At 42.5% G+C, this 24,068-nt stretch overlaps 1 protein-coding gene across 5 annotated transcripts in view; it reads left to right on the forward strand.

The window, feature by feature from the left end:
* LOC101167294 (thyroid hormone receptor alpha) overlaps positions 1 to 24,068 on the forward strand; it is a 166,322-nt gene that overhangs the window by 130,046 nt on the left and 12,208 nt on the right. For 3 of the 5 annotated variants that reach the window (XM_078951113.1, XM_078951114.1, XM_023957804.2), the window contains one exon: positions 23,412 to 23,473. In XM_078951113.1, coding sequence (XP_078807239.1) covers positions 23,412 to 23,473 — 62 coding nt within the window. Of the gene's footprint in view, positions 1 to 13,181; positions 13,668 to 23,411; positions 23,474 to 24,068 lie in introns of those variants that run through there. The other 2 variants (XM_023957809.2, XM_023957808.2) reach the window with 2 other exon arrangements.

The raw sequence follows: 24,068 nt of genomic DNA on the forward strand, positions 1-24,068 counted from the left end.
TAAACTGAAAATTAGACGTCTTCTGGTGGAACTTGGAAAGACTTACTGGCAGAATCAGCTTCTGATACCCACAGGATGTTGACAATGGCTACGTTCACACTGCAGGCTGAAACGACCCAATTCCGAATTTTTTGCCCCTAAGCGGCCCAATTCCGATCTTTTCATGACAGTCTGAATGACACAGATCCGATCTTTTCAATTGCGACCCAGGCCCCGTGGGTTTGCCGTCCTGATTCCGAATTGCAGCCGTTCTTTTCAATTGCGACCGCCGTCTGACCGGCCAGGCGACTTGATTCCGAACTCTACGTCATCGACACGCAACAAACGTCATCATTTTGCGTTGAAGTAGGCGGGAACGAGAACGTAAATTCCGAACTGTACGTCATCGACACGCAACAAACGTCATCATTTTGCGTTGAAGTAGGCGGGAACGAGAACGTAAATATCAACCACGGCGGACGATGCTGCTGAGACCAGTCAGTGGAAGGGAAGCAGGTCACTGATTGGATTAATATTTGGGGTGATCGCTCTTTTCAAGCCAAACTCCAGGGCTCTGATCGCAACTGGGCGGTTTTTGAAAAAATTTCCAGATAAATGGCAGAGTGTGGTGTTGAACCTTTCCCGCGATAACTTTTTTTTCTTTCTCCCCTTTCCGACCGTGCTCAGAAGCGTGGGGGACCTGAGGCGATCCTCCTCCTCCTCCCTGTTCTGACCAGTAGATTCTCCAGAACGGGTTAATAAAGAGTCACACACACACACGCGGGGGCGCGGCCTCAACACATACACATTCCTCTTCCACTACAGTGGGTACAGACGATCCCGACTCCAATGCCTTCTTAAAATGAGAAGATTGTAATTGTGCTGCTCCTTTGTGAAAATAAATTTAATATTACAAAAAGAGCTCCGCTTTTGACAACACTGTTGTTGACATCCATTGTTAACGTTGGCTCCGCAAACAACGAGTGACGTCGTTCACCGTTGGTATTCTTCTGGCTTCTGCGCATGCGGGTCTCGTTTGGGTCGTGTCACGGTCACACTGGAGATCACAAAAGTTTGGATTTACTTGGAAATGTGAACGGTCTAGCAAACAATTCGGATTTTTTCAAAATATCCGAATTGAGCATTAAGCCCTGCAGTGTGAACGTAGCCAATGAGGCCACATCTGGAGATTATGATGACTTAGGTAACCGGGCTGCTTGTGTAGTGATCCCTCGTTTATCTTGGGAGTTACCTTCTAAAAATAACTTGCAAAGGGGGAAATCTGCAAAGCAGCCTTTGTCAACTTTATGTTTTATGATTATTATAGATGTTTTAAAGCTGTAAAACTCCTCATTACATTATTCAAACTTCTTTTTTAGACAGGCATGAACATTTATACACTTTTCTTTCTTGTTTAAGCTTTAAAGTTAAAACCTTCTTAGAAAAATGTGTCCAGTATCATAGGATGAAAACAGAATCCTGCTAACGATGACGATTTATTTAAATTTGACAAACTGGATTCATTCTGTAAACACAGCGCAAAGCACAGAGAAATGAAGTAACAATAGCCTAAAGCCAATCAGGATGAAGAAGACAAAGACAAAAAAAGGAAGAAAAAAGTCATTCAGCATTACGCCGCTAGATCGCAAAAGGTGAACAGCTGTATTTTTGCTGCATGTTTGGTGATTTTGAGGCCCTTGCAACAGCAAACATCTTTGATGGAGTAAAAAACATCTGTTTGGTGTACTGTCTGAAGATATTGTCTGGGTTCCGATCCAGCACTGTACTCTGACTGAAGAGTTGTAGTCGAACACCCTTTGCAGCGTCCATAAGGCTGCATCTCCCTTTTCACTTAAATATGATTTTCATATTGGTGCTTTATTACTTAGCATGGAAGTCTCCAATGCCTTTGGTGTATAATTCACTGGAATGCATCCATCAGTAAGGACTTTACTTCTTTCATCCTACCGTCATTTTGCTTTTGAACCCCTTGAGGTCCCCTCTTCTGAAATCAGCAGAACACCTGGACCAGTGCTGGCCAACCCTGGTCCTGAAGATCCACAACCCGGCCTGTTTTATGTGTTCAGTCAATCATGATGTGGAATCATTCGGACCTGTCAGCAAATTCATATTACTCACTTGAGATAACATGAGGTACCAAGTGGTGTTTTTGCATCAATTGATACAGCTATGACCCCATGAGCTCTTCAGCTCCACCCTTCCTGCACAGGTTTTGAGTTTATGCAACTCCTGATCCTTCGATGTCGAATATGTCAGAAACCTTTGACATGTGGCTCTGGTCATGCAAAATGGCATGCATTTTTCACTGTAGCTTGTGCTGGTTGTTAGTATTCACATTCACCAGGAAGATCTTTGCACAGCATTTACCAGTGAGAGCCTTATGGGTTTATCCTCCACCTGACAGGTGGATGGATGCAGCAGCAAATGCTGTTTAAATATCGTCAAGAAAGAGCTGAGGCAAAGCTTTTGGTTTACTGGTGGAAATATACTCCCACTCTCACCTGTACGTCCTGTACACCAACGGTCAAAACCAGTTTTTTACCACTGTCTCGATTTTATCCACAGTTTTGATGGGATGCACCAAAAAACAAGATTGACTTAGCCCGCACAAGGAGACGCCCACAAACGTTTGGGCCGTCTCACGACAACAACCCTAACCCCAACTGTAGCAACTTTCAGTTCTTTAGAGCTGATGGTTTGTTTATGAGGAGAATTTTTGATTGTCATAGTCTGTCGGCTTGGATTTATCTGCCATGATCCTTTTATGAGCAGTTTCTCTATTTAGGCCACGCCAGTCCACATAGCATTGGGGTCATTTCCTCTCTTTTTTTTTGCAAAGGGTAATGTGGAAAATGACTGGTAAGGTTTTTCCTTCATTCTATTTTCATGGTGTTTCTTCAGGTAGCAAAAAGACATCCTGTTCAAAATAGGAGGAATTTAAATGTCTTCTACCGCGTCAAGAACCAAACTTCTGCATAAGCCGCTTCAGCTTCTACTTAATATTATCGGGTTTGACTTTTAGCTTGATCTTTTCAGTTTTGAATTTTCCTGTAAATGTCACCCTGGCTCCAGTGTGAGCTCCTGCTGCCTCTAAGCTTAATTCTTAAGAAAGTCCTCCTGGGAAAACAATGACAATCAAGTTTCAGTCCATCATGTCTTATGCACCTTTTTTTTAGTCAGTCCTTTCTCATGAAAAATGTCCTGCTTTGATTTTCTCAAAAATCTGCCCCTTCGATCATCTGTTCATTGATTTTCAAAGCCTTCCCAGTGGTTCTGTTAAATACGATTACGCCATTAAGAGCCAAATTCAAAAAACCTGTGTCGCGTTGAAACGATTTAAAAAAGAAATACTCAGTTTTCATCTTAATTCTCTTCATGTATGTCTTCCATTATCCGAATGATGCTACAAGAACATGTTTAAATCTGAGTGGGCCTTTAGAACTGCTCTGAAACATTGTAATTATGAAAAGAGTATTCCAGAACCTTAAGGGATTGTAAAAGGTTTTTTAAATGTTTCTTTCATTTTCTTGGTTTTCATCTTACTTAAGCTCAAGCTTTATTGTAAATTAAACTGGATTGTTTTTTATTAGATGCAACAGGTCAAACCATGAAATAACACAAGACATAATAAAGCTCAGATTTTGATGAGGAAACAGCAAAGATGAGAAAAAGACAGGCTGGAGATTTATTGTTCATGCCTTGATTGAAGATTTAGAGTGAAAACCATTTTCCTTTGGAAGTGCTCTGTTTCCTGCCTTGGAGCCAAACAATGAATACTGCGATAGCACTATCAGGAAAGCAATGATTTAGAGTAATAAAACTCTAACTTCCCCATTTGTCCAGCAGATTCACAGCGAGCCACAAACCAAAACACCCACAGCTGGGTTTGTATCCTGAAGAGATTTTGCTTCGGCAGACTTAGTTTGCTGTCTTTACTGGGTTTGTCAGAAAATGTGTCGGTTCGTGGAAATTTCAAAGATCTGGATTAAAATAAACCATCTAGTAGTTGATTTATTGGGTACAATAGAGGTCCTGTTCCTTTGACAGAACTTCCATATTTTTACCAGTTTTATCCAAAACAGACTGACTGGGTTGTTTTCTGTTATTTACGTAATGATTTGATTTTTGTAATACAAAACAAGTTCAGAAAAAATGTTTTTTTTTATTTGCTAATAAGCAAGTTACAATAGAGAGAACCCTTTGAGTTGGTTTATAATAATCCTGTTGAAATGATATAATATCAAATATATCAAATCTGTCACAACATATGGGTTTGACACTTTCAATGTAAACATAATGCAAACGTGTGGAGTAGGGAGGCGGCGGTTAACTTTCCAGACAATTTAGTTCAGTGATGTGACATGCGATTCAGTTTTTAACCGAGAATTGTGGCACTCCGAGTTTCTTCACAAAGAAACAATTGCACTGACTGAATTTAATTGTTTAAAAAAGCTCCTGACTCACATCAACCACCTTCCCGTCCTCCTCCTCTACCTCCATGACACTTCTCTTTGGTCTTCCTCTCTTTCCTGGTAGCTCCAACCTCAGCATCCTTTTAACTGTTCCTCCTCAGACATCTCCACCTGCTTCCCTGCATTGATCTACCATGATCTGTTCCTCTGATGGACTTATTCGTGATCCATCCTGGTCCCAAAGAGAACCTCAGCATCTTTATCTGTCTTGCCTCCAGCTCTGCCTTCTGACTCTGCATCAGAGAACATGGCTGTTCCAACCACAGTCTTCTTCACCTTTCCTTTCCTTCTTGATGGAAAGGCTCTCTTAAATCACAGATCTCACCTCAAACCTTTCTTCACCTGTCCCAACCTGCTTGCAGATGCCTGTCCACCTCTTTCATTCAACATTCTTTGTTGACTCTAAGAACTTAAAGTCCTCCACTTACTCCATCTTTGCACTCTGTAACCTCACCGTTCCTCTGGAGCTTCTCATTTACAAACAGATACTCTATGTGTACTCTATGTCTATGTCTCTAGATTTTTCTCCACATATTTTCACAGATCACAATGTCATCTGCGAACATTATGGTCCATGGACTACTGTGTTTTACTGTCCATTAATTTTCTTTGTACAACTGAGACAACTCTTCACTTTTTCTTTTCTGGATGTTTTAACCCAACATAGAAAAATTCACACCCTTTATTTTAAAAGTCAACGGTTTTGCTTGAATTTTTCATGAACTTTTGAATATTATGTGTAAAGAGAGTTCAGAAAACTAAGTAAACCAGAGTGAATGAAGTGAACTGTAGGTACTGACTGTAAATTATTTACACCACTAGAAATAATGCATTTGGAAAGTGTCTGACAATGCTACAGTTTTGAACATATTACTTTAGATCAAGCAGGTAAAAGGTCTGTAGTTGCAGCCCTTAGGGTGAGTATATCAATACCAAAATCAGATTTTTTTCCCCTCTGTGATAATTTATTGGGTCAATAACAGCAAACCAGAATGGATGGCCTAGTTTAGTGAGAACTGAAGCCTGGCCAAATGACTCGAAGGCTGTCCCATGATAGAACACAAATAAACAACTTCCATACTTATGTAAAGATCAGTGCAGATCTTTTGGTCATCTTGATTGGTTTTACCGCACAGGAAGCCTTTCTGGAGCAATGACAACACAGCCTAGTGAGTTAAGGTTACGCTCACCTATCAGGAACCACTTTTCCTAATTTTAATGATTTCCTTACATTGAAGGGGACTAGAGTAGACTGTTCTGGCCTCATACTATACCTTCTTTTTAAAGTGACTGTACTCCATTTTTAGACTTAGACTCTCAAGATGTCACAAAGAGTTTACCTCTGCCATTTGGACAGCAGATCTGCATAGCTTAGATGAGTGACTAAAACTTTGAGATGTCCCAGAGGACAGCATCTCACAAAGCTGCTGACCCAAAACTAAACTTGTGGACGTCCCGTCAAACTAGAGACTAAGACAGTCTCTGTGCCCAGAGATCACAAAGCACTTTTCCTCTGGCTTCAATGCAGCACAACCTGAAGTTAAAACCTGAGTGTTTAGCCAGCTTCTGCTGCAGATTTCTTCATATCTGGTCTGCAAGCACAAACTAGCTGTGGAAGAGGGGGCAGTATAAAAATCTGGTGTGGACCCCCTGCTTGCCCTGTACAGGGTTGCCCATGTTTCGCCCGCAGACAGCTGCATTGAAAAATGAATGGTCCAAAAAACCCAACAAAAGCTTAAATGGCACTAAAGAAAAACAGAAAACTGGTTTCCTAACTGTAGTACGTGGAACAAATGGAGCATTTTCAGGGACTCCACTACATGTTTCCACTCCAGCTATGTGCACAGAAATTGAGATTTCCTGCCAGTAATCTCATTACTTCAGCACATGTGCTCAGAGTTAAAATCTCAGTGGAAAAATGATTGTATAATTGTATTTGTCCTATTTTCAGGATTTACTTATGGAAGCTTGAACTGTTTGGGGTGTTTAAAGAAAGTCTGATAGAGCTACTGCCTTCATACTCTGTTTTTCCCCGCTGCTTTTTGAAAAAAAAGACAAAAGTTTTAAAAGGATTTAGGATTATTGATAATTCAGGAATCCAGCGCCCTTGTTTAAAATATAAAGTGAAACCCTTTTAAAGGGTTCAAAAATCAACGTTTTTGAGCTTTTAAGTGTTTAATAATATTCATTCTCCACTATAAACAACCCCAAAGTGGTATTTTGATCTATTCACGCATTTCTGAGTATTCCTATAATAACCTGCCCTCTGAGCACCGGCCCCTCCCAATCTATAAAAACAAGTGGGTCGTCACATTGTGACATGGGCAAGTGCGGGACAGCCCCTTCCAGGAAGAGTCTGCACTGCCAGCACCGCCCCCAGGCTAACACACACACACACACACTTTCTCCACAGAGCCAAGGGTCCCCATAATAGTGGTCTGGCTCCTTTAAAACGCCCCCACCCTCCTATGGGTCGTGCAAACTCGTGCACACGCCTGGTGTCTGTGGTGTTTGTATTGTAGAGCCAGTGTAGCGATGGCCGGGGAACACTTGTTCGATTTAGGTTTTAAACGTGGTGCGGTGGAAATGGGCGGCACCCACAAGAAGCGAAAGGCGGGGCCTCAGAGATCGAGTCGTTTGACTTCCAAGTAGGAAAAGAGTTCATGAAATAACTCTTATCAAATATATACATTGTTTTTTAGTGTACCAACGGGAATATGTAGGGTCATATAATAGGTAATACAGTATATTAGGGTTCCCAAGACATTCTCAGGCGAGTCCTGGGTCTTCCCCCGGAGCCTCCGCCCAGTCAAACATGCTTGGAACAACTCCCCAGGGAGGCGTCCAGGAACCATCCGAACCAGATGGTTGATGTGAAGGAGCAGCCGCTCTACACTGAGCTTTCTCCTGGTGACCAAGCTTCCTTCTAAGGGAGCGCCCAGCCACCCTCCATGGTAAATTGAGAGCTTTGCTTTCCGTCTCAGTTTTATCTTCACCACAATGGACCGGTACAGCGACTGCATAACGGTGGACACTGCTCCAATCCGCCTGTCAATCTCATGCTACGATATTCCCTAACACGTGAACACGACCCCAAGATATTTAGACTCCTCCACCTGGGGCAGGAACACTCCACTCACCCAGAGAGGGCAGACTACTTTTCTCAGGTCAAGAACCATGACCCTGGACTCAGGAGTGCCGACCCTCATCCAGCCGCTTCACACTCAGTCACAAACCACCCCAGTGCATGCTGGAGGTTCTGGCACAATGAAGCCAACAGGACAACATCATCTGCAAAGAGCAGAGACTCAGATCAGCCTTAGACTTATGTTTAAAGTTATCCCAGTGGTATTTTATGACGATGCAGTTTTTAGCTAAAGAAAAAAGAAAGGTTAAAAAAAAAGGTGGTTTTTAGGACATTGTTTCTGCAGAGCGGCAGGAAATCATTAGAAATCCATCTTTGGATTGTGGGCGGGACTGTTGGCACTGAGCAACCCCGACCCCGTTCCCGTCCCCTTTGTTTAGAGTTCAGATCAGGGAGCTTGTGGCCTGCCCAGCATATTTTCTACATAACAAATAAGATCTTTTTCAAATTGCATTTTTTCATCCGCTCCTGATTCACAGGATTTAAATAAAGAAATACTCAGAAATGCAGTTTTAAAATTAATGTTCTCTTTATATGTCCTCAATCATCAGAAGAATGCCATAAAATCATGTTCAAAATACTACAAACCAAAATTTCCTCAGAGTGTGTCTCTAAAGCTGTGCAGTATTTACACAGTTGTGCACAGGCACATCAGTGTGACAAATTTTTTATTTCGATGTTCAGTGAGTAGCACTGAAAGCCAACTGAGATGTTCAGGCTTCACAGTTTAAAAGGACAAACACACACACACAACAACACAAAGCCTGTTTTAGCACAACAACTCCAGGCTGTCTGACTGCCTGCCTGCACTCCGGTAGCTGCATCAGGGATGCTGTCAGACACAGAAATCACAGTGGGGAGGGGTCAAAGCATGAGGCAGCTTTCACCAGAACACGTGCATGCTCACTGACACTATGTGGGAACCTCACATGTGCTTTATCTCGCAGCTAAAATCCCTTGCTGATGTCAGTCACTGAGGCGTCCTGAGCTGTCCTTTGCTTTCTCTGGCGCCATCTGTGCTCACTGCTCCTAATCCAGCTCCCTCCACGCCACAGATACATATGTGTGAATGCACACACATCTTGACAATGGCATGCACACACATGGCAAATCAAATTTGCAGCCAATGTCCAGAAATTGTCAACAATTTTTGAAAATTACAGCATTTCATGTTTAAAAAGTGCAAACGTCAACAAACATCACTGTTAAAAAAAGAACTATTTAAAGGTTGCATTAAATATAAAACAAATATCTGTATTCAATAATAACCTCGGAATGAAAATGATTAAGCCCCCTGAACATAATCTCCACTGCCCCCTCCCTCACTTGCATTAAATTAGAATAAACTCTGGGATAGGATGGGGTTTGTTGCTGGTGTTTTGTTTCACGTTGTTTGGGTTGCACAAGTCAGCTATATGTTAAAACACTGCATTGCACAAAATCTAAAGAAACTAATTTGTTGTACCCTAAAATATTTAAAGACGTTAATTTGAAAATATTACTGAGGTGCCAAAAGTCTTTGAATTAAGTTGCAAGATTTCCCTTCAGTAGACATCAACGCACATCAGAGTATCTATACTTGCTTTGGTTGTTGTTATAATAATCATCGTGCAGATCTAATTTTTGCTTTTTTTTAACTAACTGGCTGATTTGAGGCACCAAAATAACAGTTTATGACTTGAACTTGACCTAATCTTATGATCAAAGACTTTAGATTTGATTTGGATTCATGAGCATCACTTATTTTTCCTCTGTGAAGTATTTACCCAAACCTAAATCTCTGACTGTACAACATGGGGGGTGGCACAGTGATGACTGGAGCCCGAACTGTCAGGTTTATTGCCACAAGTAAACATTCATGTTCAAAAATAAAGAACTCACACAGAGTAACAGGCCAACTGGGAATGACAAAGATTTTGGTCAAGAGTACCTACTTATTTAGTTATGTATTTATTTTTTTTACGGGTCCCCATTAGTTTTAACTAAAGGTAAGACTACTCGTCCTGGGGTTAGCATTAAATAAAGACATGCAGAAAATCATAAACATTTATAAATAAATAAAAAACAATACATGGGAACTTTATAAATTTAAACTAAAACCTAAAACCAAAAATAAGATAAACTATCTTATTAAAATAAATGACTCAGTTGTGCAGTGGATTAAAAAATAAATGGTGAATTATTGACTTTTTTAAAATAAGATGGTGGATCTATACCTGTCAATCAAAGAAACACTCCCCTAAATGTTGACAAATTTCAGTTCTAATAATATTAAAATGGTTTAGTCTGAGTTGTGACGAATAATAAAAAAGGATAAACATCAACAAATTTAAATCAGGCTGTAAATATTCCACTGAGTCCAGTCAATTTGTTTTTGTCCACCTTCCTATTAAAAAGCCCCAAATGTCCTCTGTAGATTCCAAAAGGAGTTCATTCAGTAAATATCTTGTGATTGGGAGATTTTCAGGTTTAGAAATGTTCTCTACTCAGCACAAATTTGCATTGTCGGTATCCAGAAGGATATGTTGAATTTTTTGGTCAAATTTGACCATTTTTCTTTTACATTGGAATCAATGGGAAGTAGCTGCCTTGTGTAGCCTCCAGTGGTCTTTTGAGGAACTGCAACATTTACTGTTGGCCTTGAATCCAGCAGCGTTAGATGGGGGGGGCTTGGTCTTATAAGGACATTTCAAACACTTCCTGAAACGCTTCTCTGTACAATCAAGACTTTAAAGCCTTAGCATGAAGGGACTTGATGCCAACAGTATTGCTGTGTCAGTTCTGGCCCGGATGCAACGGCTTGACCATAAGATGCTCCAGTCACGAAGCTATTCGCTCTGATCTTGAGCTTATCTGAGGGAACATGAAGTTTGGAGGTCTGTAGTGCAGAAAGTTGCCGACCTCTGCATTCTATGAGCCTCAGAATCCTCTGACCTGCCCTGTCAGTTTACGTGACCCACTGAGTTGCTGTCATTCCTAATCACTGCCACTTTGTTATTAGCCACTGACAGCTGGCTGACTTGTTGCAGAGTTTGCATCCCACCACAGAACCAAACCATGCTGAACTCATTCGTTCACAGATATTTAAAGATGCAGTGTGGATGATTGTACGCACATGTGGACATGAAAGGACGTGGGGTCATTCATTAGTATGTGTGAAAGAATGCTTCTGCTACTGGATAGGCCAACTGAAATCAGGTTCAGAGGACAAGGAAGATCCAAATATTGGAGTTGAATGCAGCTGGAGAGTCTGAAGAGCTACATGTATTTCTAATGATGTCTTGGTGTTACTGCCCATCCTCCCCTGTTCGGTTCTTTCAGGCAACTGCTCTCACCCCTGTGCTAAGGGCCACCAGGGCAAATAAATACATCAAGAGCAAGAATAATGTTTAGAAAATGTTGTACTACGGTTAAAAATATCACCACCTACAGCCTGTGTCTCAGGGTCTCCCTGGTGCAGCAGTTGGGCGGTCTGAAGCTTTCAGGTTTGATTCACGCCTTGCCTGCCCATGAATCAAACTGTTCTTGGGCGAGACGCTTAACCCCACAATGGTTAAAGAGTGGCGCCAGTGTTCAGCAGCGGAGCCACCATCAGTGTGTGAATGTGTGTGTGAATGGGTGAACAGACTGGGACTCTAAAGCGTCTTGGGCCTTCGAAGAAGGTAGAAAAGCGATATATAAGTATACGCCATTTACCTCTTCCACTTTCGGCTTCTCCCATCAGGGGTCGCCACAGCGAACAAGTCGCATGGTAAATTTGGCAATGTTTTACGCCGGATGCCCTTCCTGACGCAACCTTCTCTAACCGGGCTTGGAACCGGCAGAGGTAGAGAAGGGAACAGGGAGCAGCCTGGAGTCGAACCCGGGTTTCACGGACGGAAGGCGCCGCAAACCAGCACGAGCTAAACTGGCTCCCCTAAGTATACGCCATTTACCAACTTAGTTAAATTACTCCGTTACTTAACTGGTAACGCTGTTAGTCAGTGACGTGCGGTGAGGTTGATGGCTGGTGAGGCACCGGCTCCTCTGATGTCAGATTTACAATGAAAGAACTGAATATTTCAGCAGGTAACAGCATATAAGATACACACAAGAACATATTTGTCCTACAGAGAATATTTCTTTTATAGACAGGGATAGAACACTCTTCTTGTGTATAAATTAGTCATATATACTGTAGACAAATTCAAGTATACAGATGTGTTCAGCACACATTTAACTTTGACCCTCAGTAATTATTTCTGGTATTTTTCCAACTTCAAATTCTCATAAATGTATAAATTCAAAGCTGGAATCTGGATCCAAACTGTACGGATGGATAGCTCTGATGCTGCAGGGGGTGTGATGGGCTGTAAGCTAGTGGGAGAGCGTGTAAACACAGGGGTGAAGGGAAGTGGGGTCGGGTCGCTCAGCATCGACAGTCACGCCCACAACTGAGAAACTATGTCCTAGAAAATGACAGGTTTTTGGATTTTGGCTAAAAAATGGCAGAACCATAATTACCTGGAAACTATTTTACAATAAATTAAAAGATGATCAGAGTGGGACTTTAAAGGTCTAGCTAACATGAATAAAAATAGACTTACATTTTCTAAATGTGCCAAGAACATTGTCCAAACTTACCAAAGCCAGAGAGGCTTTTTCATTTTTCTGCTTGACCAGGCGTGACAGGACAGATTAAAGTCTGACATCACCCTGGATACTTAGTGTGTCTAACAGCAGCCATGAGATCCAGGCATGACACTGAACTGTTGCATCCGTACACTGGACTGCCACAGCATTTAGAGGATCAGCACGCTTGTTTTTAGAGACAAAACGACTCTTTTCATGGCTGCTTCCTGCTCTTCAGTCAGAGAAGCATCCGTCATGGCGCTGCAGCTGTGGAATTTACCTTGAGGTGTTGCTAAAACTGTTGTGACGTGACCAGAGCCTGACAAAGGGGTGACATTGGCAAGTTTTCAAGTCCAAGGAGAAATGACACTTGAGATGACTACGAATGTTCTTGTTCAAAAGAAAAGAAAAGATGGTGATTCTGCTTTCGTGCCGCACTTCCATCAAGGACATTGTTATGTCCTCGTGTCCCTTCAGTTCCACCACAAATACATTTTCGAGTAAATTATCATGCAAAGCAACTGGAGGCAGTGGGTAATTTCATTTGTCATCCAAATAAAATGCACATTATTTTTTCTGGCTCAGAATCTATCCTTCGTTGTTGGAGTTTGTTCTTCAAAGTGAGTAGAATCACATCTTGACGATCAGCAACTGCAATGCTAACAGCACTTGGTGAAAAATAGACATTTGTGGTCTTTAAACGTGATTTCGTTTGCATTTTTGCTTTCACGGCCGGGTCTGTGCAGTGTTTTCGTCCAGCTCCGCTTGCTGCCCTTTTGCAGCTGAAACGAGATCATAGAGCGGTCTAATTCAATTAATGGGATATGCAGGCTCGCCGTGTCCTCAGAAGACTCCGCTCGGCTTTGCTGGGCAGACTGCACCACTCGGCTGTTACGTAATGAAGTCAACATTAAAGCTTAAGTGAGTTTATATGGAGGGAAGGGCTTCGTTTCCCCCTCGGGAGAGGAGATGAAAAGAGAGCTAAACGCATGAAAGAGAAGCATGACGGGAAAAATGGAGAAAGATCGATTGTCCATTGGACAATAAGACAAATCGAGACGGGAGAGGTGGACCACGGTTGACGAAGGTGTGATGAAAGTGTTACTAAGTGAAAGACTAAACATGAAGAGAGAAAGAGGCTGGACCAGAGCAGCTGAAAGGGAGGGAGAGAGGCCAATAAACAGAATGGCAGCTCCTCCCGGCAGCCAGTCTGCTGTCGCCACTCCTGCTCAGCTGATGGCTGCAGCTCATCTCGCCTGAGCTTCGCTCGGTCTGTGGGAGAGAAGGCGTTTTCAGGCGACAAGAAAAAAGTCTGGATTAAAAGTTGTCCTCTGAAAAAGGCTGGAACAGCAGCAGACGCAGCTGGAATCCTGGATTTCTCCGCTTTGATCTGGCAAAGGGAGCAGCATGCATATCCTGCAGTCATTCTGCATCAACAGGTGGGTGGTTTGGGCCACTATTTGCAGCTCCATGAATATTTTCAGTGTCAGGATTGTAACTCCTTCTAATCTTGAGGCAAACAAAGTGGAACAAAAACTGAGTTTGCAGTGGTACTCAGTCAGACGTCTGGAATGTTAATTAAAATCTCTTATTGGCTGAGGATTCATGAGTCTTGATGACAAACCAATTAGTGCCTTTGTAAAGATTGAAACAATTATAGAGCCTGTGTGCTATCAGCAGCTGTTGATGTGCATTTCACTTCTCTGTGTGAATGAGATGGTGTTAATTAGACTCCAGAAATCTGGCACCATAATAATTGGTCGAAATGAACACCTTCTAATATATAAAAAATTAATAATATAAATATATTTCAAATTTTGAGTATTAATGCAGTTATTAAAAAGAAAGACAAGTTTGTCCAATTTTAAATGGTTTCCATAAAAAGACTGAAAATTTTAGAAAGACAGTCAGAGAATCTGAAAATGTTTAAGGTTCTAAAAAACACCAAAGAGTATTCACTTTATGTTTGTGTACTTGGACTTTATGTTTTATTTATATTCATTTCCCTCAAACAGAATCTTAAAAAGCTGTAAATAATGGTGTTTACTCATAAATCCGACCAACACATCTTGTGACTGCTGTGTTTTTGGCTAGTCTGCCCCCTGTTGGTCAGAGAGGGGAGGTGCAGCTCTATGTAATGCAGTGTTCCTCACAGTTAAAATGTGTGAATGGACATCTGTCCTCAGAACATCGATGACCCGCTCACCTTCAGTGGTTCTGTTTTTAGTGTCGTGGGTTACATTCAGCAAACAAAGAGCTGCCGCACAAAAACTAATTGGAATGAAAACAATAATGGGGTTTTAACGACGCAAAAGAAAAACAGGGCATTTCCCTCACTCAGTAGCTTAACCACTGACAGCTGCAGACACATTCCTTTGCCAAACCATGAAAGACACAAACATGAAAGCAAACGGTTTTATTCTCATTTTGTGCCTTTTCTGTTGGAAAGGAAACATTTATTTGTGGCTTATAGCTCGGTTAAAGAGAAAGATAAAAGTGGGAGAAAGCAATGAAATTAACTTGAGTGAAGATAAATGTTCGGATTAGACGCCTGAGAGGATAGACTTCATTTTTATCTGGTTTGCAGCACTGATTATTCCATTATCAGTAAAACATACAAGAAACCTGATCTTTGAAACCACCCAAATGCAATTGGCTTGGAAAAGAGAAGTTGTAGACCCAGGAGATTATTAGACTGTCCCATCTTAACACTGCCATCCATGATAAATATACATTTAAAAATGTAAATAAACATCTTACAGAAGTCCTCTGTTTAAATTAAACTCCTTTCGCTCCATAGTCTGGTTTTAATCATAATATTGCTGAATTATAACAACTACCAAAGTGCTGGATTACACTTACTGGCCACTTTATGAGGTACAACTGTCCAAGTGCTTGTTAACCCAAATTTCTAATCAGCCAATCACATGGCAGCAACTAGGCATGTAGTCATGGTTAAGAAAATCCGCTGCAGTTCAAAGCGAGCATCAGAATGGAGAAGAAAGGGGACTGAAGGTACTTTGAACGTGGCATGGTTGTTGGTGCCAGACGGGCTGGTCTGAGGATTTCAGAAACTGCTGATCTACTGGGATTTTCGCCCACAACCCTCTCTGGGGTTTACACAGAATGGTCCGAAAAAGAGAGAATATCCAGTGAGCGGCAGTTCTGTGGGCAGAAATGTCTCATTGATGCCAGAGGTCAGAGGAGAACGACCAGACTGGTTCCAGCTGATAGAAAGACAACAGAAATTCAAAGGACCACTGGTTCCAACCGAGGTCTGCAGGAGAGCATCTCTGAACGCACAACACGTCCAACCTCGAAGCAGATGGGCTACAGCAGCAGAAGGTCATACCGAAGGCCTCTCCTGTGCAGCTAAGAACAGTAACCTGAGGCTACAACTCACACAGACTCACCAAAACTGGACCATAGAAGATGGAAAAACATTGTCTGGTCTGATGAGTCTCCATTTCTGCTGCCACATTCAGATGGTAGGGTCAGAATTTGGCGTCAACAACATGAAAGCATGGATCCATCCTGTCTTGTCTCAACAGTTCAGGCTGGTGGTGGTGGTGTCATGATGTGGGGATATTTTCTTGGCACACTTTGGGCCCCTTAGAACCAATTGAGCATGGTTTCAACGCAACAGAAAACCTGAGTATTTTTGCTGACCATGTCCATCCCTTTCTGACCACAGTGGACCATCTTCTGATGGCTACTTCCAGCAGGATAAGGCGCCATGTCATAAAGCTGGAATAATCTCAGACTGGTTTCTGGAACATGAAAATGAGTTCTCTGGACTCAGACGGCCTCCACAGTCACCAGATCCCAGTGGCATCATGGAAGTGCAGCCAACAAATCTGCAGCAACTGTGTGATGTTATCATTTCAACATGGATCAAATGTTTCCAGTACCTTGTTGAATCTATGCCACCACGGATTAAGGCGGTTTTGAAGGCAAAAGGGGATCCAACCCAGTACTGTCAAAATGGCTCTAATAAAGTGGCCGGTGAGTGTATATCATAACCTGTCACTGGATGGTAAAAAGTCTTGAACAAGCTTTTTTATTGACCCATTTCATACTGTGGGTCATTGGGCTCTTAAAAAATTGCTGGTTCCCTAATTACCATTTAGAGAGAGCTCAGTGCTTATCACTTCACAGTCTCTCTGCAACCTATATGGGGGATCTATTCAAGGGCCTGCACTTTTCTTTCGTTTACATGAGCATCTATTCATTATTACGGTGACTACACAATCCTCTTCCTCAAAAGCAGCAATAGCTGTTCTTTACGTTAAGTCCTGGATTTTTACAATCATTTATGTACAATCAATTGGACTTCCAAACATCCTGACTCTAAAAAGTGGTGATAGGCATGGAAATAAATACCTGGGTTTGTGGATGAAGTGATATTTATCTTACATTTTCACAACAAATCAATAAATTATGATAAAAAATCAAATCAAAAGTTGGCTTTTTTTAAACCAGTATTTCTTACTCTATGCAAAGCAAAGTTTGCAAACCACTACAATTCTACCTGTATTTGACAATGGTTACATTTATACTTCAATCGCCTTTTCCCAAAAATGCAATGTTTGATAATTGTTGTTTGTTCATCTCTGTGTATTCACTAAACTGGAGGAACATTCATTAGTACATGTTTGAACATTTCACAAGCTTCTGTAATATAAAAGCTGCAAGTTTTTAAAACCAAAATATGGGGAACTGTTTCCATGATCCAGCATCAAAATAGTAGGGTGATCTCAGAAAAATATTAAAATGGACATTTTCTCAGTTTTAAAATTTATTATGTTGTCTGAAACTTGCTACTTTTTTAGATCAAATGTGTTCACATTTTCCATTCAACAACAGTTTTGTCATAATTTATTTGACATGTGACGGGGGATCAGGGGAGACAACCCAGGAGCAGGAAGAAATGACACAGATCCGAAATCCAAGTAGAAGGCTTTAATGCCAAGAGCACAACCAACTCGAAACTGAAAACAGGAAGACAACGATCTGACACAGGACCTCAGAAACCTGAGCCTTAATAGAACATAATCATAATGAATCAAATGAAACACACCTGTGATTCTCACAGGAGACCTCAGGAAGGGGAGGAGCTCCAGGAGAGATCACAGCAGGGAAAAGAACAAACATGACATGACCAGGGTGGAGTCTTAATCATCTCCTTGCTCTGCTCTGTGTCTCTCCATCCTATCAGGTTGTTTCCAATTAAGAACGTGTTCTCAATAACCAACTAACCATCAACTAAACCTGCTCCAGACCAGGTTATGTTCAGAGCAGGAGTTGCTATGGCAACTTGCCATATCCTGAAACATACATCCATCTTTGGAAGCGAAAGCTGAGGTTATCCGCTTCCTTAGCCTCAAACTTACCGTGGTAACTAGCATAACCTGCTGTCTGGAATACCCCCCTGGTTCAGTAGAGCTTCTTGTTGTTTTTGAGGCAAAGCAAACTGTTATTGGTTTTCAGCAGAAAACCAATCAAAAGCCAGAATTTATCATGTGAGAGTGAAGAATGAGTGAAGTTTGTGGTCGGAGTAACAGGCTGAAGGCAGTAAAAGGATTACAGACGGTCTTAAAGTATCAGTGTCCTTAAAGTCTTGGATGTTCTGTATCACATGGTTCAGACCAGAGTGAGGAATAATCCCAACACCTGAGAGCATAAAGTCTGCAGAGGTGTGCTGACACCAGAGAAAATCCTTGTTTCCCAGTCTCACTTTGGTTGTGGAGTTTTGCTGTTCCTCCCTCAGTCTGAAGCTTCATACACAGCACTGGTGGTTTCACTTCATGGCTGGGTTTAAGCCTGATCATCAGCACCTGTTTGGTATCACTGCTTGATCAAACACCTGAACATAATCCTACCAAATCCCTGACTTTTTACCTTACCATAATTCCAGTTCATTGGTTGCCTGTATCAGTGGTTATTCAGAATGTAGGCCAGGTGTTTTACTGGAAATAAAACATATATTATGCGCTGCAACAGACTGGCCACCTGTCCACGGTGTACACCACCTTTGCCCAGCAGTACCTGGGACAAGCTCCAGCAACCTCCTAATCCCAAAAGGGATAAAGCTGGTTATGGAAATGGATGGATGGATGGATGGATATTATACAATCAACAGGTGTTGTGATTGCATGGCTGTGGGTGCTGGAAATAGCTAAATCTGCAGGAAAAAGGACTACAGGTAGTGTTGTTGTATGTTTAACTGTCAGCAAATAAGAGGTGAAATTAGTTTTGAAAGTGAAAATAATTGCTGGATGTCAAAGATGGTGGGTAAGGAAAAGAAGGGGAGGATACAGTGTTGTTGGGAAAATAGTATTCAAGAGTGTTACATCCAGGCTCAGTGGGTGCAACATAAAAGACACAACCAAGGGCTTACGGTACGAAACAACCAGGTTTATTCCCACTCATGTGGAAACACTAACAACAAATATCTGAGAAGGGACAAAGGCTGCTGTGTCAAGCATGAGTCATCCTGCTAGTGTGGCTGCCAGCCATGGGAGAAGGGGGGGCAGGGAGGAGCCAAAAAGGGCCTTTTAAACCCTCCTCAATCAGGTGCTTTTGGGGCAGGCTGGGAAACCTGGAGCTGGAATAAAGATACTGAAAAGACAAGAAAATGGTCACATAACATCCCCTCCCATAAGCATGTTGGTCGCCAACATGCACAACGTTTTCGGCTACTCACGACCTGGAAAGGGCATCCGCAAGGACATTATCACGTCCTCAAATATGGCGGATGTCCAAAACGAAACCTTGCAAAAACAGGCACCACCGCATCAGACGCTGATTGGAATTTTTCATGCGTTGCAGGGCAACCAGTGGATTGTGGTCTGTGTATACCACTACTGTTTGGGTGGAGGAAACGTAGACCTCAAAGTGTTCAAGAGCCAAAATCAGTGCAAGGGCCTCTTTTTCTATAGTGGAGTACCGGAGTTGATGGCAGTTAAACTTTCGGGAGAAGTAGCAAACTGGATGCTCAACTCCTGATCGATCTTGAAGAAGGACAGCTCCAGCACCAACCTCACTGGCATCCACTGCAAGTTTAAATGGCAGGTTGAAGTCGGGAGAAACAAGAACAGGGGCACACGCCATCAATGATTTCAGGTTGCTAAAGGCCACCTGACAAGCCTCAGACCACTCAAAGGAAACCTTTGGGCTGAGCAATGTGGTTAGCGGAGCAGCCACAATTGAAAAGTTTTTGCAGAAACCCCTATAATAACCGGCCATGCCGAGAAAACGCCTGAGGTCACGTCTTGTGCTAGGAACGCAGAAGTTCACAATGGCCTCAATCTTCGCTTCGACTGGACAGACCTGTCCACAACCAACCACTTTTCCCAAATAGGTGACCGTAGCTTGTCCAAACACACACTTAGCAAGATTCAGTGTTAGATTAGCCTTAGTCAACCTCAAAAATACATCACTGAGTTGTGACAAGTGGTCAGGCCAACAAGAGCTGCAAACCACAACGTCATCCAGGTAAGCTTCACAACCTGATACATCCCTTAGCACTGTGTTTATCAGCCGTTGGAATGTCGCTGGTGCGTTTCTCATGCCAAAAGCCATGACCGTATACTGACAAAAATCATCAGGGGTAGCAAAAGCTGAAATCTCACAAGCCCTAGGGGTCAAAGGAACTTGCCAATAGCCTTTAAGTAGGTCTAGTTTTGTGACATACGCGGCAGATCCCACACGGTCAATGCAATCATCCAAGCGGGGCAAAGGAAAACAGTCTGGCTTAGTGAACGAATTAACCTTCCTAAAATCAGTACAAAAACGTGGTGACTTGTCAGACTTTTCAACTAGGAGACAAGGAGAGCTCCATGGACTGGAGCTAGGCTGAGCAATCCCATGTTGCAACATGTACGATACCTCCTGTTGCATTATCCGACGCTTCTCTGGGTTTATTCGATATGGATGTTGCTTTACAGGGAGAGCGTCACCAACATCTATGTCATGCTCTAGAACACTGGTGCAAGTTGGCACGTCCGAGAAAAGCTCAAGATACCTGTGAAGGATAGCAACAATGTCAGCACGCTTCTCACAGTCCAAATAAGCCAGATGTACATCCAAACTTGAAAGTAATTCAGAGTTCAAGAGTCTTCGTTCAGGAATGCCCCTTAAAGCCACATTGGAGGTGTCCACCGGGTCTGAAACTGACACAGACAATGACATAATAGGCCTTGACTCTATCTCCCTATCAAAATAAGGCTTAAGTAGATTCACATGGCACCGACGTTCTTTTCTTTTTCGGTCAGGAGTCCGAACCAAGTAATCAGTGTCACTGATTTTGCACACAACTGTGAAAGGCCCACTGTACTGGGATTGCAAGGTGGACCCTGGGAGTGGTAAGAGAACCAACACCTTATCCCCTGGGGAAAACACCCTGTACTGAGTGTGTTTATCATACCTCAGTTTCATTTTTTCTTGAGCCTTCTCTAAGTTCTTCCTGGCAAGTTCACATGCCCTCAGAAGTTTGGACCTGAAACCACAGACATATTGCATTAAATCTGTCTTGCAAGTGGGCTCCTCCAACCACCTCTCTTTCAATAGCTTCAAAGGGCCCCGCACTGTATGTCCAACCACTAACTCAGCCGGACTGAAACCCAGAGACTCCTGAGTTACTTCCCTAGCTGCAAAAAGTAGCAATGGGACCCCATCATCCCATTCCTTCCCAAACTCCTGACAATAAACCCTCAGCATGGTCTTTAATGTTTGATGAAAACGCTCTAAGGCTCCTTGGGACTCAGGATGATAGGCTGAAGATGTGCAGTGCTTGATGGAAAACTGCTGCAACACCTGCGAAAAAACCCTGGACATAAAGTTTGTCCCCTGGTCTGTTTGAATCACACGTGGGAGTCCAAACAGTGTAAAGAACTTGACAAGGGCCTTAGACACTGCAGTGGCTGTTATTGTCCTCAAGGGAACAGCCTCAGGGAAACGTGTTGCTGTGCACATCATAGTTAGGAGGTACTGATTTCCAGACTTGGTGCGAGGAAGCGGACCCACACAATCAACCAAGACATGCTCGAAAGGCTCTCCAATAGCTGGAATGGGATGTAAAGGAGCCCTGGGAATGGTCTGATTAGGCTTCCCCACAACCTGGCAAACATGACAGGTTTTACAGTAGCCTGTCACATCAGATTTAACACCAGGCCAATAGAAATGCCTCGTCACCCTGTCCAAAGTCTTCCTCACACCCATATGACCTGCTAAACCATGATCATGGGCAAGGCGAAGAACTTCAGTACGAAAAATGACTGGGACCACAACCTGAAAGAAACTCCCCCAGCTGTCTTCACAGGTTAGCTCAGGGGGCGTCCATTTCCTCATCAGTACTCCATTGCTGATGAAATAAGCACGGGAGAGTTTTTCAGCTTCGCCCTCCGGGACAACATTATCAAACAAAGAGGATAAACTTTTGTCAGAAGCCTGGGCAGCTTTAAGGTCCTCATGAGAAGGAAAAGAATCACCAAAACCAAACGTGTCACATTTAGCTAAGAAGGTGTCTGACAAATCAACATGGGGGTCCATCTCTTTCTCTAAGGGCTTCTTAGACATGGCTCGGGTGACAGCACACACAGGGAAAACATCCGGGTACTCCTGCTCCAACTTATCTGGACACTCCAGCTCTGTAGGGGTGGAAGTAACCACAGGAGCGGCTAACACTCTGTCCCCAGCCAAATCGTTGCCTAGAATCAGAGACACACCATTTATGGGTATAGACGGACAAACAGCCACAGAAACCTTCCCAGAGACTAAAACACTATTGAGATTGATAGAGTGCAATGGGAGTGTCATAAAACCACAAAATCCCTGCACAATGGCACTGCACTTCAATTCAGACTGCTCGGAAAAGGGGAGAACATCACGCAGAATTATAATCATAGTCCCTTACCAACCAATCAGAACACTTCGCTCGCAAAATGCAGGACTGCTTGTGGTTCCTAGAATTAGTAAAAGTACGGTTGGAGGTAGAGCGTTTAGCCACCAAGCCCCTGTCTTATGGAATAAACTCCCAGCTCATGTAAGAGAGGCCGACACAGTTTCTACATTCAAAGCTAGACTGAAAACGTTCCTCTTTGGACAGGCTTATTGTCAGACTAGTTAGTATTCAGAGATTATTTAACTTAATGTTAGTTTGTTTAAATTAAACTTAATAAAAACTATTTCTTTTAAAAGGCTGCTAGAAGTTGAAGCTGGGGTAACTATGGTGCACTGGGGTTCTGTCCTCTTTCCTTTTTTACTTCTACCCTTCCTCTCCTCTATTCTTGATCATAATTTATTATTTAGTTCTCCATGCCTCTGTTTGGTGCAGTGCGATTCATGTATTGTCCCTCTTTTCCTCTCCCCTCCTGGGGAGTGGGAGTGCTTCCAGACTCCAGTTGGCTCATCCGTGCTCCAGTTCCTGACCGTTTACCTCGCCTTTGCTCCTGCTCCTACACCTGGCTGTGGATCCTGCCTCTGGCTCCTCTCTGGCTCGTCTCTGCTCTGTACCTGACCGAGTACCTCGTCTCTGCTCTGTACCTGACCGAGTACCTCGTCTCTGCTCCTGCTCCAACACCTGGCTGTGGTTTCTGTCTCCGGCTCGACTCGCGCCCCTGACTGTCCCCCCAACCACGGCTGGATGAAGCTCGTCTGCTGGACTTTTATATATGTAGTTGTAGATTTAGATAAGTTAATTCTTCTCTAAGAGTTCTGGTAAATCGCCTGTCCGTCCTGGGGGAGGATCCCTCCTTCATGTGGGCACCCCTGAGGTTTCTTCGTTTTTTCCGGAATCCGTTTTTTTTTCTCTTTGCAGCAACGGTTGATATATCTCATCCAAAAGCAAGGCTAATTACATCTATGATGCAAACTGAAGCTGCATAAACAACATTTAACCTTTTGTGTATCATCTCTGAATGAATACGTTTATAAAAAACTGTTGAAAAGTATAAATCAAATCATATAAAGTGTTCAAAAAGTTTCTGTATTTGAAACATGATGCAGTTGTTTTGTTCTGAAAATGATAGATTTTTTTAACAACCTTTTTCATTTAGGAAAATTTTCATTCCTCTGTGTATTTCTTCTCTTTCCTTTGTTTTTTTTAGCAGTTTGAATGTTTTCTTAGCACTAAACTGTACACCAGTTTCACATCCTCTCGCCTCGTCTGTTTATGCTCACAGGTGGCCAGATGTGCCAAAGAGGAAGAGGAAGAACAGCCAGTGTTCTGTGAAGAGCATGTCTGGTAAGAATCCTTCATTTCAGCCCAACATTCCTCATTCTGTCCTCTCCAAACAATCCAGAAGGCCAGGTTTGATGGGACTGGATGATGATCACTCTACTGCACTGAAAACTGGATTGAGTGGTTTTTTTCTTTAGCTATCATTAACATCTTCATTTTTCTATAGAAACTTTTCTGGACACACCGTGGAGGTCAGATGTTGACGTCATCAAGTGGGAGTCCTTTTCTGTAATTCCACACATGTGTCTAATTAGATAAAGATATCAATCATGATCTATTGGAGTCTCATGCATTTCAAGACCTTTTTGTTTTTTTCACAGTTTGATGATGGCGTTCAGAGGTCTTCTCCTTCTCAATTACAGCTGTGCTCATAAGTTTACATGCCATGGAAGAAATTATGATTTCTTGGTCATTATTCACAGAATATGAATGATAACTCAAAAACTCATTTTACACTCATAATTAGTGGTTGGGTGAAGCCATTAATTGTCAAATAAATACCCTTTTTAAACCACAATGACAACAGAAACTTCCCAAATGACCCTAATTAAAAGTTTACATCTCCCAGTTCCTTGCTTTGCCTCCTTTTGCATCAATA

The sequence above is a fragment of the Oryzias latipes genome, chromosome 8 (assembly GCF_053564925.1).
Source record: "Oryzias latipes strain Hd-rR chromosome 8, Olatipes_Hd-rR_3.1".
NCBI lineage: Eukaryota > Metazoa > Chordata > Actinopteri > Beloniformes > Adrianichthyidae > Oryzias > Oryzias latipes.